The following is a 15,793-nucleotide window of genomic DNA, read 5'->3' as shown; positions in this document are numbered from 1 at the left end:
CTGAAATACTTCACTGGAATACTGAGAACACTAGGTGATTCTGAAGTGTAACACAAATTCTATACTGCTCATATGTTGCACACACAACAAAGGAAAAACACTAAGTACTTAGTTCAAGTGTATAAAAAGATACACAACACAACAGATATAAAATAATACACGAAAATTAACACTGAATTAAGGAGATTAAAAGAAATTAATGCAATCAGTACATGATAAACACTGAGTCTGATAAAGAGTCACTGAATGTCACTAAGACAAAAATCACTGGGAACACAAAAGAAATGTCTCAACACTCGCAAATGTCTCTAAAAAAAATATTATCGCTGTAACAACTTGAAGAATGAGATTGATGGATTGTTTATATGGTCTTGCTGCTGTCCTCTGCACAGATGATCGTAGAATTGCGCTTAAATCGGCGAAGACAACACATAGGAGGCTTTATAAAGATGGCGCGATGCACTCTAGCTCTTGACCCCCTATGTGGTCCTTAAAATATGGTGCTACAACCCTTAGCAGTGCACCAAAACACTGATGAGGTAGGTGAGTTTGTAATGGCTGACTGTAGTTGGGTTTGTGGGTTAACGGATCTGAGACTGGCAATGGTGAGACACGTGATCGTGAGTGGCTGGGCTTATGGGTTGAACGTCGTAAGCCTCACTGAGAACACCCACACTGCCGCGAAGATAATTCTAAGCCGGCTGGCTTAAAATAAACCCACGAAATACTACAACACCACAAGGATGAAAAAGAGCACTCAGAATGCTTGGAGCTTGAATCACAAGCGATGAAGACTACTCATGTGGCTTGCTTGAGTACTGGGGTAAGACACCTGGGTTAGTTGCTAGCTGGCTTATCTTAACCCTTCACACAGAATAGCTTGATAACTCCACACGATGAGCACAGCAGGGGTGGAAGCTGGCTTGGCAGGCAAAATAATTGGATGGAGTAGGCTAGGCTGGACTGGACTCGGTTGTTCTGACTCCCCCACCACAGACTGGAAGCTGGCTTATTTTGCAAACTCGGGTCAACCCCTCGGGAGTGATGCAAATAAGCAGATAAACACTAATACAAAGAGACTGACCAGTGAATAATGTAGAAGCTGGTAGAGTAGCTGGCTTGAGGTAGCTGACTTGAGGTAGCTGGATGGGGTGAATCTCGGTAGTCGGTAGGCCTACTGGTGACACGAAATGGCCGTCTTGCTGGTCGAAATTTTATCTCCAGAAATCGCTGTAATCGTCAGAATTACAGGCCCTCCGCTGGCACCATTTATCGTAAAGGGTTCTTAACGGAGATATCGTAGGTTGAAGATAGACACACTTGTAGGATGGTAACTATATTGTCAGACTGAGATGAGGGATGGAGCCCAGCTGCCTTGCCTGTCCGCTGAATGGTCTGCCGCCGAGTGAGGCCGGGGCAGAGGCATGAGCCCACACATCTGTATCCCGTGACGTCACACAAAGCCACAGGCCTACAAGGGATCTCGTATCTAAAGCACATGGATGATACTAATATGCTGTGCTACATAATACTGGGAATACAGGGATCAGCAACTATGCTGACAGTGTTGTATGAAGAGTGGCAGTGAAGTGTTGTATGAAGAGTGGCAGTGAAGTGTTGTGTGAAGAGTGGCAGTGAAGTGTTGTATGAAGAGTGGCAGTGGTGTATGAAGAGTGGAAGTGAAGTGTTGTATGAAGAGTGGCAGTGGTGTATAAAGAGTGGCAGTGTTGTATGAAGAGTGGCAGTGGTGTATGAAGAGTGGAAGTGAAGTGTTGAATGAAGAGCGGCAGTGATGTATGAAGAGTGTAAGTGAAGTGTTGTATGAAGAGTGGCAGTGTTGTATGAAGAGTGGCAGTGTTGTATGAAGAGTGGCAGTGGTGTATGAAGAGTGGAAGTGAAGTGTTGTATGAAAAGTGGCAGTGAAGTGTTGTATGAAGAGTGGCAGTGAAGTGTTGTATGAAGAGTGGCAGTGAAGTGTTGTATGAAGAGTGGCAGTGAAGTGTTGTATGAAGAGTGGTAGTGAAGTGTTGTATGAAGAGTGGCAGTGAAGTGTTGTATGAAAAGTAGCAGTGAAGTGTTGTATGAAGAGTGGCAGTGAAGTGTTGTATAAAGAGTGGCAGTGAAGTGTTATATGAAGAGTGGCAGTGTTGCATGAAGAGTGGAAGTGAAGTGTTGTATGAAGAGTGGCAGTGAAGTGTTGCATGAAAAGTGGCAGTGAAGTGTTGTATGAAAAGTGGCAGTGAAGTGTTGTATAAAGAGTGGCAGTGAAGTGTTGTATAAAGAGTGGCAGTGAAGTGTTGTATGAAGAGTGGCAGTGAACTGCTGTATGAAGAGTGGCAGTGAAGTGTTGTATGAAGAGTGGCAGTGAAGTGTTGTATGAAGAGTGGCAGTGGTGTATGAAGAGTGGCAGTGAAGTGTTGTATGGAAAGTGGAAGTGAAGTGTTGTATGAAGAGTGGCAGTGGTGTATGAAGAGTGGCAGTGAAGTGTTGTATGAAGAGTGGCAGTGAAGTGTTGTATGAAGAGTGGCAGTGAAGTGTTGTATGAAGAGTGGCAGAGGTGTATGAAGAGTGGTAGTGAAGTGTTGTATGGAAAGTGGAAGTGAAATGTTGTATGAAGTGTGGTAGTGAAGTGTTGTATGAAGAGTGGAAGTGAAGTGTTGTATGAAGAGTGGTAGTGAAGTGTTGTATGAATAGTGGTAGTGAAGTGTTGTGTGAAGAGTGGAAGTGAAGTGTTGTATGAATTGTGGTAGTGAAGTGTTGTGTGAAGAGTGGAAGTGAAGTGTTGTATGAATTGTGGTAGTGAAGTGTTGTATGAGTGACAGTGACGTGTTGTATGAAGTGTGGCAGTGAAGAGTTGTATGAGTGACAGTGACGTGTTGTATTAAGTGTGGCAGTGAAGTGTTGTATGATGATTGGCAGTGATGTGTTGTATGAAGTGTGGCAGTGAAGTGCTGTATGAGTGACAGTGACGTGTTGTATGAAGTGTGGCAGTGAAGTGCTGTATGAGTGACAGTGATGTGTTGTATGAAGTGTGGCAGTGAAGTGTTGCATGAAGAGTTGCAGTGTAAATGTATGAAGAATGGCACTGATGGTGTCATCGTGTGAAGTGTAGCAGTGAAAGTATAGTTGTGGGAAGTGTGGCAGTGAAGATATTGTAGTGTCGTTGAAGTTGTCATTTTGCGAAGCGTTTAAGTGAATATCTCGAACTGGAAAGTGTGGCAGTAAAGTTGTCTGGTGTAAAGTGTGGCAGTAAAGTTGTCTGGTGTAAAGTGCTGCAGTGAAGGACTTGTGGTGGGAAGTGTTGCAGTGAAGATGTTGTGGTGTGAAGTATAGCAGCGAAGATGTTGTGGTGTGAAGTATAGCAGTGAAGGTGTCGTGGTGTGAAGTGTTGCAGTGAAAGTGTCGTGGTGTGAAATATAGCAGTGAAGGCGTCTTGGTGTGAAGTGTTGCAGTGAAGGCGTCGTGGTGTGAAGTGTTGCAGTGAAGATGTTGTTGTGTGAAGTATAGCAGTGAAGGTGTTGTGGTGTGAAGTATAGCAGTGAAGGTGTCGTGGTGTGAAGTGTTGCAGTGAAGGTGTCGTGGTGTGAAGTATAGCAGTGAAGGTGTCGTGGTGTGAAGTGTTGCAGTGAAGGTGTCGTGGTGTGAAGTATAGCAGTGAAGGTGTCGTGGTGTGAAGTGTTGCAGTGAAGGTGTCGTGGTGTGAAGTATAGCAGTGAAGGTGTCGTGGTGTGAAGTGTTGCAGTGAAGGCGTCGTGGTGTGAAGTGTTGCAGTGAAGGTGTCGTGGTGTGAAGTATAGCAGTGAAGGTGTTGTGGTGTGAAGTATAGCAGTGAAGGTGTCGTGGTGTGAAGTATAGCAGTGAAGGTGTTGTGGTGTGAAGTATAGCAGTGAAGGTGTTGTGGTGTGAAGTATAGCAGTGAAGGTGTTGTGGTGTGAAGTGTTGCAGTGAAGGTGTCGTGGCATGAAGTGTTGCAGTGAAGGTGTCGTGGTGTAAAGTGTTGCAGTGAAGGTGTCGTCGTGTGAAGTGTTGCAGTGAAGGTGTCGTGGCATGAAGTGTTGCAGTGAAGGTGTCGTGGTGTGAAGTGTTGCAGTGAAGGTGTCGTGGTGTGAAGTGTTGCAGTGAAGGTGTCGTGGCATGAAGTGTTGCAGTGAAGGTGTCGTCGTGTGAAGTGTTGCAGTGAAGGTGTCGTGGTATGAAGTGTTGCAGTGAAGGTGTCGTAGAGGGAAGTATAGCAGTGAAGGTGTCGTGGTGTAAAGTGTTGCAGTGAAGGTGTCGTGGTGTGAAGTGTTGCAGTGAAGGTGTCGTGGTGTGAAGTGTTGCAGTGAAGGTGTCGTAGAGGGAAGTATAGCAGTGAAGGTGTCGTGGTGTGAAGTGTTGCAGTGAAGGTCTCGTGGTGTAAGTGTATAGCAGTGAAGGCGTCGTGGTGTGAAGTTTAGCAGTGAAGGTGTCGTGGTGGGATGTATAGCAGTTTAGGTGACATGGTGTGAAGTGTTGCAGTGAAGATATTGTTGTGTGAAGTATAGCAGTGAAGGTGTTGTGGTGTGAAGTATAACAGTGAAGGTGTCGTGGTGTGAAGTATAGCAGTGAAGGTGTCGTGATATAAAATATAGCAGTGAAGGTGTTGTGGTGTGAAGAATAGCAGTGAAGGTGTCGTGGTGTGAAGTATAGCAGTGAAGGTGTCGTGGTGTGAAGTATAGCAGTGAAGGTGTCGTGGTGTGAAGTATAGCAGTGAAGGTGTCGTGGTATGAAGTGTTGCAGTGAAGGTGTCGTGGTGTGAAGTATAGCAGTGAAGGTGTTGTGGTGTGAAGTATAGCAGTGAAGGTGTCGTGGTGTGAAGTATAGCAGTGAAGGTGTCGTGGTGTGAAGTATAGCAGTGAAGGTGTTGTGGTGTGAAGTATTGCAGTGAAGGTGTTGTGGTGTGAAGTATAGCAGTGAAGGTGTCGTGGTGTGAAGTATAGCAGTGAAGGTGTCGTGGTGTGAAGTATAGCAGTGAAGGTGTTGTGGTGTGAAGTATAGCAGTGAAGGTGTTGTGGTGTGAAGTATAGCAGTGAAGGTGTCGTGGTGTGAAGTGTTGCAGTGAAGGTGTCGTGGTGTGAAGTGTTGCAGTGAAGGTGTCGTGGTGTGAAGTGTTGCAGTGAAGGTGTCGTGGTGTGAAGTGTTGCAGTGAAGGTGTCGTGGTGTGAAGTGTTGCAGTGAAGGTGTCGTGGTATGAAGTGTTGCAGTGAAGGTGTCGTGGTATGAAGTGTTGCAGTGAAGGTGTCGTGGTGTGAAGTGTTGCAGTGAAGGTGTCGTGGTATGAAGTGTTGCAGTGAAGGTGTCGTGGTGTGAAGTGTTGCAGTGAAGGTGTTGTGGTGTGAAGTATAGCAGTGAAGGTGTTGTGGTGTGAAGTGTAGCAGTGAAGGTGTTTTGATGTGAAGTATAGCAGTGAAGGTGTTTTGGTGTGAAGAATAGCAGTGAAGGTGTTTTGGTGTGAAGTGTAGCAGTGAAGGTGTTTTGATGTGAATTATAGCAATGAAGGTGTTGTGGTGTGAAGTATAGCAGTGAAGGTGTCGTGGTGTGAAGTATAGCAGTGAAGGTGTTGTGGTGTGAAGTATAGCAGTGAAGGTGTCGTGGTGTGAAGTATAGCAGTGAAGGTGTTGTGGTGTGAAGTATAGCAGTGAAGGTGTCGTGGTGTGAAGTGTTGCAGTGAAGGTGTTTTGGTGTGAATTATAGCAGTGAAGGTGTTTTGGTGTGAAGAATAGCAGTGAAGGTGTTTTGGTGTGAAGTGTAGCAGTGAAGGTGTTTTGGTGTGAAGTATAGCAGTGAAGGTGTTGTGGTGTGAAGTATAGCAGTGAAGGTGTTGTGGTGTGAAGTATAGCAGTGAAGGTGTCGTGGTGTGAAGTATAGCAGTGAAGGTGTTGTGGTGTGAAGTATAGCAGTGAAGGTGTTGTGGTGTGAAGTATAGCAGTGAAGGTGTTGTGGTGTGAAGTATAGCAGTGAAGGTGTTGTGGTGTGAAGTATAGCAGTGAAGGTGTTGTGGTGTGAAGTATAGCAGTGAAGGTGTTGTGGTGTGAAGTATAGCAGTGAAGGTGTTGTGGTGTGAAGTATAGCAGTGAAGGTGTCGTGGTGTGAAGTTTTGCAGTGAAGGTTTCGTGGTATAAAGTGTTGCAGTGAAGGTGTCGTGGTATAAAGTGTTGCAGTGAAGGTGTCGTGGTATAAAGTGTTGCAGTGAAGGTGTCGTGGTATAAAGTGTTGCAGTGAAGGTGTCGTGGTATAAAGTGTTGCAGTGAAGGTGTCGTGGTATAAAGTGTTGCAGTGAAGTTGTCGTGGTATAAAGTGTTGCAGTGAAGTTGTCGTGGTATAAAGTGTTGCATTGAAGGTGTCGTTGTGTGAAGTATAGCAATGAAGGTGTCGTGGTGTGAAGTGTTGCAGTGTTGTGGTGTGAGGTGTGTCAAAGTAGTCTCGTGGTTAAGGCGTTACAGTGAAGGTTTCGTGGTGTGGATATAGCAGTGAAAGTGCCGTGACGATTTGAGGCAAAGTGTCATAAATAGTGTCACTGTAAGTATTCTTAAAAGTAGCAGAATATAAACTATGAAAAGTGTCAGTAGGTGTGGTAAAAAAGTTTGAGTGTACGTGTTGAATGCTCTGGTGTTTTCGTGTACAGCAACTGTTTTTTCTCTCTGTAAATGTAGCTAAAAAATATTTTAATGCTAATGGAATGACATTATGTAAATATAGTTAAGTTTGTTCCTATTAATACATAATCTGTTTTGTTTTAAAGTTATATTTTCGATTATTACTTTTTATAGTATACTCTAAGCCTCATGATTTTTTTTTCAGAATATCAGTTCTCAACCTGAAGGAACGTGATGGTGGTTATGTACAGAACTCTAAGTCCCCTGGAATGCCCATCCATTCATTCACACAGGAACAACTTAACCAAGGGGTTATTTCGTACGTCCACCGAGGTGAACACAACACCAAGATAGCTCTCAAGGTCTCAGACGGTATCGAAACCGGAGAGCCAACCATACTGAGGGTGGCAGCTTTCGACCTGCAAGTATACTTAGTAAACAACACAGGACTGAGTATCATTCATGGCAGCTGGGCTTTGATCACCTCAATGAACCTTTCTTATACCACCAATGCTCCTGAACAAGATCTGGAAATTCAGTTTGATATCACGGGTTTACCTCGTTATGGCGTCGTCCAAAGGTTGCGTAGCAACGATCGCTGGCAAAATGTGAACCAGTTCAGTAGTCGACAATTGGAGAAGGACAAGATCCGCTATAAACATATCTCCAAAGAACCTAATGAAGATGAATTTAAATTCAAAATATCTGCTGGTCAACACATGTTTCCAACAGAGTACACATTCGGTATTTCTTTCGTTTCTGTCACAGTTGATGTTATAAGAAATGCTGAACTACTTATTGACAGAATCCAGGAGAGTTTTATCTCTGAAGGTTTTCTTCAGAGTGAAACTAAACCAGATCCAACCCCTGGAAAAGATATTATATACCAGATTATATCTCCTCCTTTATATGGTTCGATCTTCTTAAGTTCCGGAGACCTAACGCAGCATAAGCAATTAGACAAAGGTTCAATATTTACCCAAGAAGACATTGCAAAAGGCAGAATCAAATACAAACTTCATCGCAAAAGTTACTCGACTCTTCGTGATTCCTTTCAGTTTCAAGTTTCTAGCAACGGCCACTCCAGTGATGTTCATACCTTCAGTATAAGACACAACCCTCCACCAGTAGATGCAAACATAATAGTAGAACATTTAGATGTTCAGGAGGGCTCCAGAGAGAAAATTACCGACAAATATTTAAATATAGAAGTCCGAGGTATAAACAATATTATTTTTAACGTTACGTCTTGCCCTAGGCATGGCTCTATCAACATCATAGATGAATCGATAATCCTTCCAGATAGAATAAACACTACCTCCTTTTCATCACAGGAGATAAAATCAGGATCAGTATTTTATCAACATGATAATTCAGAAACGACAAAAGATCGCTTTCATTTTGTTGCTTTGGCAGAAGATCCTGAAGTGGATTTTCAGTATGTGGGAATTATGCACTTTCAGATCATCATGATTAACGATAATTATCCAATCAGAATAATGGAGAAGGTCCTCAATGTCGTTACTGAAAGTGAAAGAATCGTTACTTCCAATGATTTACTTTATATTGACCCTGACCTAGATACTCCGTCATCGCAAATTCAATATACCAGACAAAAAATCCCCAATGGAGATTTTTTCCATGTGGAAGACAGATTTGAGCCTTTGTATTTGTTCACTCAGGAAGATATTGACCGAAGGCACATTGTTTTCCGCCACCGCGGTCCGTCTTATGGCAAAGCTGTGATCACTGTTACTGATGGAGAGCTGTCTTCTATGGGTATCTTGGAAATTGTTGCCTCTGAGCCATTCATCGAAATCGTCAACAATAGCGGCATCATTGTGCCAAGAGGCCAAGAGGTCGTTATTTCTAACTACAATCTGAGTGTGGAGACAAATATGAATGCCTGGGGATCAGCTATCGTGTTCCATGTTACCAGTGAGCCTAGATTCGGCCGTTTGGTGATATCTGGCCAATCCGCCGCCAGTCATCAGTTCACAGAGGCTGACCTCCAGAATGGAAACCTTAAGTATGTTAGCAAAGGAGAGCCTAGTTTCAAGGATGAATTCCGCTTTCAGACAAGAATTGGAGACACCACGACAGACGGCATCTTCGAAGTGAAGGTGAGTACCTGCTTAATGTTGGAAATTAGGAAAGCAGTTTTTGTTTTTAAACGTTTTGGTATTAATTTGAGTCTAATTTAGAAATCATCATCATTTCAACTAGCAGTAATTATGTACTGGACTCCTCAGGTCTGGATAAAAAATATTCATTATATTGAAATATTTTTCATTGTATCCTGAAAAACCCGGCTCTCAGATGTTTATTATTTATATCTTAACAATAAATGTATATTCAATCTTGATAACAAAAAAAGGTACAATACCGTGACTGGAACGATACACAAATAACCCGCACATAGAAGAGAGAAGCTTACGACGACGTTTCGGTCCGACTTAGACCATTTACAAAGTCGGACCGAAACGTCGTCGTAAGCTCCTCTCTTCTATGTGCGGGTTATTTGTGTTTCAATCTTGATAAATAAATATTTATGATGAAGTGGAAAGTTCAGGGATCAAGGCTCAAGTTGTAAGGTAAATCACATTTATTAGCAAACAGTGGAGTGCAAACTCCATGACTAAACTTCCTGATTACAAAGTGAACTTTACTCTGGTCAGTTGAAAACTGATGCAAATGAAGCACTTTTGAAGAGTTGATCCACCCTGGGAAGGTAGATCATTGCAGATAAAAGAGGTGAACCGTTTTGGGTAGACTGAACGCAATGTAAATGAAGCAAGTCTCTCCTACCTACCTAGAGCCGCCTACCTAGAGTCTCTTCTGAGAATCAACACCCCCGCGGCCCAGTCCATGACCAGACCTCACGGTAGATCATGGCCTGATCAACCAAACTGTTTCTGCTAGCCACACACACCTCAGTTGATGAAGAACAGACTTTAGACACCTGTCCAGTTCTTTCTTGAAGATAACTAGGATTGTATTATGAGAAGCTGTCTTGGGCTCATTACACACGTTGTGTTGTCTGTCAGTGTACTCACAGCACCTCTACTTTTCATTGGAGATATATTGCAATATATGTGCCTTTTGCTTTTGCAGGGGTAATTTGTGTGTGCAGATTTAGAACCAGTCCCTCTAGGATTTTCCAGGTGTAAATTATGATATATCTTTCTCGCCTATGTTCCAAGAATTCTAGGTCAGAATACTTCAGATATTCGCAGTAATTAGGGTGCGTGACTAAACTTGTATGTGCACTGAATATTTTCCGTACAGTATTATGCTTCCTAATTTTCCCTGCCTTGAAAGGGGCTATTATTATACAGCAGTATTCTAGTCTAGAGTGAACATGTGACTTAAAGAGGACCATCATTAGCATGGCATACTTTGCTTTGTGGATTCTCCTTTTCCATTCTATCATTTTCCTCGTGGTAATGGCACTGTTGCGATCCTTGAAGGTGAGAACCTACAATATAACTAATTAGTCCTTCGTTTTGTTTCTCTATTGTGTGGTTCTAAATTGTATTAAACTCCGTTCTAACTCTTATTTCCTCAAGTTTTCCATAAAAGAGTAACAGAAATTTGTCATCGTTGAACATCATAATGTTTTTTGAGGCACGCAAGAAGACTAGGTTCGTATCTGTTACGAGATTTACAGAGTCCTCAGTGGGTGCCACTCTCACGCAAATTCTAGTATCGTCTGCAAAGGGTGATATGATTTACGTCTGTATGTCAGATATTAGAATGAGGAAATGGATGGGGGCTAGTTCTATGTCTTGGGGAACAGAGTTTTTCACTGAGTTAGCCTCTGACGTAACTCTGGTTACTAAATTAAAAATGTATCTACTCACCAATTGCACGCATTTTGTGCTCTGTTACGCCATGATCGCCCTTGTCGAATGTTTTTACATAGTCTCTGTGTTCTACATCTTTCTTCTGTTTGTTCTCCAGAGCATTCAAGAACATGTCATAGGGGTCCAGTAGATGCGAGAGGCAGGAAAAACCTGCTCGAAACCCATGCTTCTCTGTATTATGCAGTTGTTAGGATTTCAAGTGGTTTTAGCTTAAAACTCTTTCAAAGATTTTTATAATGAGGAACATTTTGCTGTCAGTCTATAATTTTTGGTACTGCATTCCTTACGCCTTTGTGTAGTGCAGTTATTTATATCCATTGTCATTAAGAAATGTGAGATGACCCTCATGTCTAGGGTCCCTCTCCATAGAATAGTTATGGCATGTGATATGGGTTTCTTGTTGAAGACGGAGTTACAGAGTGATCATCTGTGGAAGAGTTCCAGACAATAAAAAAAATGAACCTCTCTGGGAGGGTTGAATACCATAGACAAGCGAGTCTTTATGGGAACATTGAGCACTATGTATAAAAGAATTGAAGTAAAATAGAATGAGTGGATACCCTGGATAAGAGAAATTAACCACCATGAAAGGGTTGAACACCATAGATAAGAGAAGTGAGTTTCCACTAGATAGTTGGACTCTGTGGTTAAGCAAAGTTAGCCACAATAGTGTGGCTGAACGCCATGAAACCAAAGAATCTGAATTGATGGCGGGACAGAGAGGAAAGTGAGTCATACCATACCACGGGCGGGATTGAACCCGCGGTCAGAGAGTCTCAAAACTCCAAACCGTCGCGTTAGCCACTGGACCAGCTAGCCACAATAAGATTCGTCCAACCAGGTATATTTCTACACCATAGGAAGGTTAGCACAGGCACCACTGTGACCACAAATGCAAGTTTTTACAGACGAATCTCCAGCTAGCGTGGCCGTGACGAACTCTAGCTCAAGTCCCTCAATGCCGTCAACATGACTCACAAAATCGTAACGCGACGGTCTGGAGTTTTGAGACTCTCTGACCGCGGGTTCAATCCCGCCCGTGGTATGGTTTGTTTGCAATCGTGTCATTACGATTTCGTGAGTCAAAGTGAGTCATTGTGGTGAAAAAAAGAGAACGGAAATTAATCATACGGATCGTCCCATAAACAGGAGAATCCATAAAAGAAAATTTTGACAGTCAACTTGACATGGCAAATCTCAAAGAGGTGGGCTGTCTTGTCTCCACCAGATGACTATTTTTGAGCTCTAAGTAGCCAATACGAGGAACAGTTCCCCACATCTGACAGCTCTCATCGCTGTCTCTCAGAAAGTCAGTTGGATTATACAAAGGTTGTTGTTTATGAACACAGTCGCGCTGTCAGCGATTGTGTTTGGGTAGACTGGGGTGAATATGCCGGGTAAAGAAGCAAACGTTTGTCATTCTTACACGAATAACCCGCACATAGAAGAGAGGAACTTACGACGACGTTTCGGCCCGACTTGGGCCATTTACGATGTGATGAATGGTTTTGAAAACCGACAAGTTGAAGATTGAGACATTTATGCAGCATATGGGAATCTTTATTAAGGAAACGTTTCGCCCCACAGTGGCTTCATCAGTCCAATACAAAGTAGAAATGTGTAAGGAGCGGAGGAGTTTAAGGTAATCAGTCCCTCAGCCTGGAGTCGATGTGTTCAGTTCATCAATCTTGTAGAATGTACAGCATAGGGCCGTAGAAGTGGCTCATATACTGTAGTCAAGTGAGGCGAAGCAGGAGGAGGTCATAGCAGAACCATCCACTAGTCTTAAGTAGGTCGTCGTCCAAAGTTAGACAAGTATTGAAGAATTCTTTGTATCAAGATCCCATGATGTTTGCAGTGTCTGACATATGTAATGAATTGTTTTGAAAACCGACAAGTTGAAGTTGTGGCGAAACGTTTCCTCAGTAAAGATTCCCATATGCTGCATAAGTGTCTCAATCTTCATTTACAAAGTCACACTAACGAAAAGGAGTTAGTGTGACTTTGTAAATGGTCCAAGTCGGACCGAAACGTCGTCATAAGCTCCTCTTTTATATGTGCAGGTTATTTGTGTATTGTTCCAGTCACGGTATTGTGCCTTTTTTTCTTGTTTGTCATTCTTATTTATACTGAAGCTCGGAAATAATCAAAACTATTCGGTAAGGTTTGGCCTAAAAGCTTTTCGAAGATTTGTAAAATATTTCGGATAGCTGAATGCAATGTTACATACTCCCTCGCTACCTACCTGGAGGCCATCGGGAGTCGCTTCGGCAAATATTGTTTGGTAAGGGCCAATGGAGGTCTCACCTCTTCAGTATTAAAATGTAAACTTACCTGCAATGGTAGCGGATGCTTTAAATTTTATTTTTAAATAATTATGTCCGTGTTATTACTATTATATGAGTCAGTTATATTCCCATTTATACTTAACTCTTTTCATGTAATTTCTTCGCTGACCTTTGTATTTTGTATCACAATTTTCTGGCCGCTTTCTTCATGTTTCTTCTAAATTTCTTTTGTTTAATTATTGTTACTTTTCTAATTACTTTCCTTCACTGCCCTGGTTTTGCCGGTCTATAGGTATATCCAGAAAGTTACTGGGAGCCACTGGTGGTTCTCAATAACGTTGCACTGAAGGTTGAAGAAGGTTCCAGAGTGATCATCGACCAGGCGGCTCTCAAGATCATGCACCCTAACATAGCACCTTCAGACATCACATACGTTATCGTCCAGCGTCCTCAGAATGGCTACTTGGATGTTGACTTGGGACAGACCACCACATCAGAGTACGAAGATGAAGCCAGTTTGCTCAGACCTGAGGTAAATGCTTTTCTTTGCCCATGTAAATATTAGGAAACAAATAGTGTGAGTTTGTAATCGCGTCATTACGATTTCATGATCATAACAGTTTATTATAATGCACTTGAGTCAAGAAAATTAGATCAGTGAATACAGATTATTGAAGATGTCAATACTGAGGTAAGATTCGCCAGGAAACAGGTCAAATGTGTCCCTACACAGGTCTTAGTCATACGATGACGCACCAGTGCAGCTTTTGGTTATCTGACCGAAGCCTCCTCCTGAATTATGGCTCTTCCCCTTTAAAAATAAAGTATGTCTGCAGGATAAGTCTATCCACCCCACACTTTCTCTTGTCTTACTACTGTCACCTTGTCATAGAACTCCAGTAGGTTTGTGACACAGGATTTCCCATCCCTGAATTCGTTTCTTGTTAGTGTTGGTAAACTCATTCCTTTCTAGGTGCTCCACCACTCTGATAAATTTTTACATATTTTGCATACTCTTCATGTTAGTGACATTGGTCTGTAGTTTAAAGCTGCATGTGTCTCCTTTTTTTTTTTTAAATGGGACTGCATTTGCTGTCTTCCACACCTCAGGTAGTCACCTGTTTCGAAAAATGTGTTGAAGATAGTTGTTAGTGGTACACAGAGCATCTCTACCCCCTCTCTCAGGACCCATGGAGAGATGTTATCAAGCCCTATCGCCTTTGAGGTACCTAGTTCACTTAGCAGCAAACCATCGCTCTATTACTCTATTATTCTCCTGCTGTTCTGTGGTGGGTTATACATCACTGCAATTACCACCTTTGGACATCCTACTATGTTACTAATCCCTTGCTTCTCCACTGTCTCCTCTTTCCAGCTCATCAAAATCCCATCAGTTTTTGACCAGCAGTGCCACTCCACCACCCTCTCTGTTCCCTCTTCTTTCCTCAGGATCTGATATCCTGTTGCAAAGATGGCATCTGTTATATCTTCGAGCCTGGTTTCTGTGAGAGCTATGATGTCTGGTGATGCCTCTTTGACTCTTTCGTGCCACTCCTCCCACTTATTTGTTATTTCATCAGCGTTGGTGTACCATATCTTCAGTTGTGTGCGTGTGTGTGTGTGTGTGTGTGTGTGTGTGTGTGTGTGTGTGTGTGTGTGTGTGTGTGTGTGTGTGTGTGTGTGTGTGTGTGTGTGTGTGTGTGTCACACGTGAACGTGTTCAACCAGGCATACACGGTGACCGCTGGAACTTTCCCTACGAGTGTTTGTTTTTTATTGTGACAGGTGAGCGTGTTTGACCAGGCGCTCATCAATGAGGGTCGAGTCCAGTACGTAGAAGTGGGTACTAATGTGACCAACGATCACTTCGTCTTCGACGCTACCAACGGCATCTCTAGTCTCTCCCGCCTTATCTTTAAAATAGAGGTATGAATTCCAAACTGTAGTTCCGTACTAGTCTCTCTGATCTTGCACGATGTATCAGTAGTTTGCTGCTTAATATTCACTTAAACTTGAGGTTGTTGCTGCACTTCTCTTTGTCTTATATTGTCATGATTTTTTATCAATGGTAATTCTGTTAAAAATTCTGAACAATTTTGGCAATCATTTTCTTGACCTTCAGTCCCTTTTTTATATTCTTTTTCAACAGATCGAACTAAAATGAGGGAAAATTAAAATATATTTTTTAACTGACTAAGATACACTGAATTCAACGCTGACGGCTCATAACTTACCTTTATCAGTTCTATGTTTCTTGTATTTTTTATTACATTAAATACATAACTCAGTATTGTTGTTGTTGCAGGTAATACCCAAGACGATTTACCTGTCAGCTGGGAGGCTGGAGGTAGACGAGGGCTCGCAGACAATCATCACGGCATCAGTGGTGACAGTCCTGACGGAGTATTACACTGATAAAATCGCTCAGTACCTAGTGGCTGTGCAGCCGGTGGCAGGCCAGCTTGAGCTCACTTCTAGGCCTCGTGTGAGGGTTGAGGCTTTCACCCCTCTCCAGCTGCACCAGGGACTGATATTGGTGAGTAATAACGGAAGTAGCAGAAACTGAGTGAAGGAAGCTCCTGAAGTGACTGCTTAGGGAAGTGGGAGGACCTACAGCGATGACTCTTTAGGTGACAGAGCAGCTGTAGCAGAGACTGTGGGGGTGATTGAGAGCAGTTCTACATTAATTGCGTGCTTGAGTGTCAGCAACTATTGCAGTGACTGTGTGAGTGTGAGTGAGTGGCAGCATCATTAGCAGTGAGTCTGGGTGATTGGAAACAACTGTGATTGTGTGGGTGACTTACATAATGCAGCAAATGCTCTTTGGATGAGTAACAGAAACAGTGTGGCTGACAGAGTGCAGCTGAAACTGTGTGTAAATATAAGAGATTACTATAATGACTGTGTTGTTAAGTAAGAGCTGCTGGAGCAGTGACTATAAGGGTGAGTATAACCAGTGACAAAGAGATGGAGAAGAGAGGTATTCTTCATTCTTAGTTCTTTGGATGTCAAAACGCCGTGATGCA

General features: G+C 42.7%; 1 protein-coding gene across 1 annotated transcript in view; it reads left to right on the top strand.

Moving 5' to 3' along the window:
- Positions 1-15,793, top strand: part of LOC128696630 (chondroitin sulfate proteoglycan 4) — an 873,169-nt gene that overhangs the window by 776,126 nt on the left and 81,250 nt on the right. The window contains exons 12-15 of the mRNA XM_053787941.2: positions 6,820-8,737; positions 13,061-13,300; positions 14,553-14,693; positions 15,073-15,303. Coding sequence (XP_053643916.2) covers positions 6,820-8,737; positions 13,061-13,300; positions 14,553-14,693; positions 15,073-15,303 — 2,530 coding nt within the window. The remainder of the gene's footprint in view (positions 1-6,819; positions 8,738-13,060; positions 13,301-14,552; positions 14,694-15,072; positions 15,304-15,793) is intronic.

Source organism: Cherax quadricarinatus, chromosome 46, assembly GCF_038502225.1.
Source record: "Cherax quadricarinatus isolate ZL_2023a chromosome 46, ASM3850222v1, whole genome shotgun sequence".
Taxonomy (NCBI): Eukaryota; Metazoa; Arthropoda; class Malacostraca; order Decapoda; family Parastacidae; genus Cherax; species Cherax quadricarinatus.
Note: the sequence above shows the minus strand (reverse complement) of the source record. Positions and strands in the feature narration are given on the sequence as shown.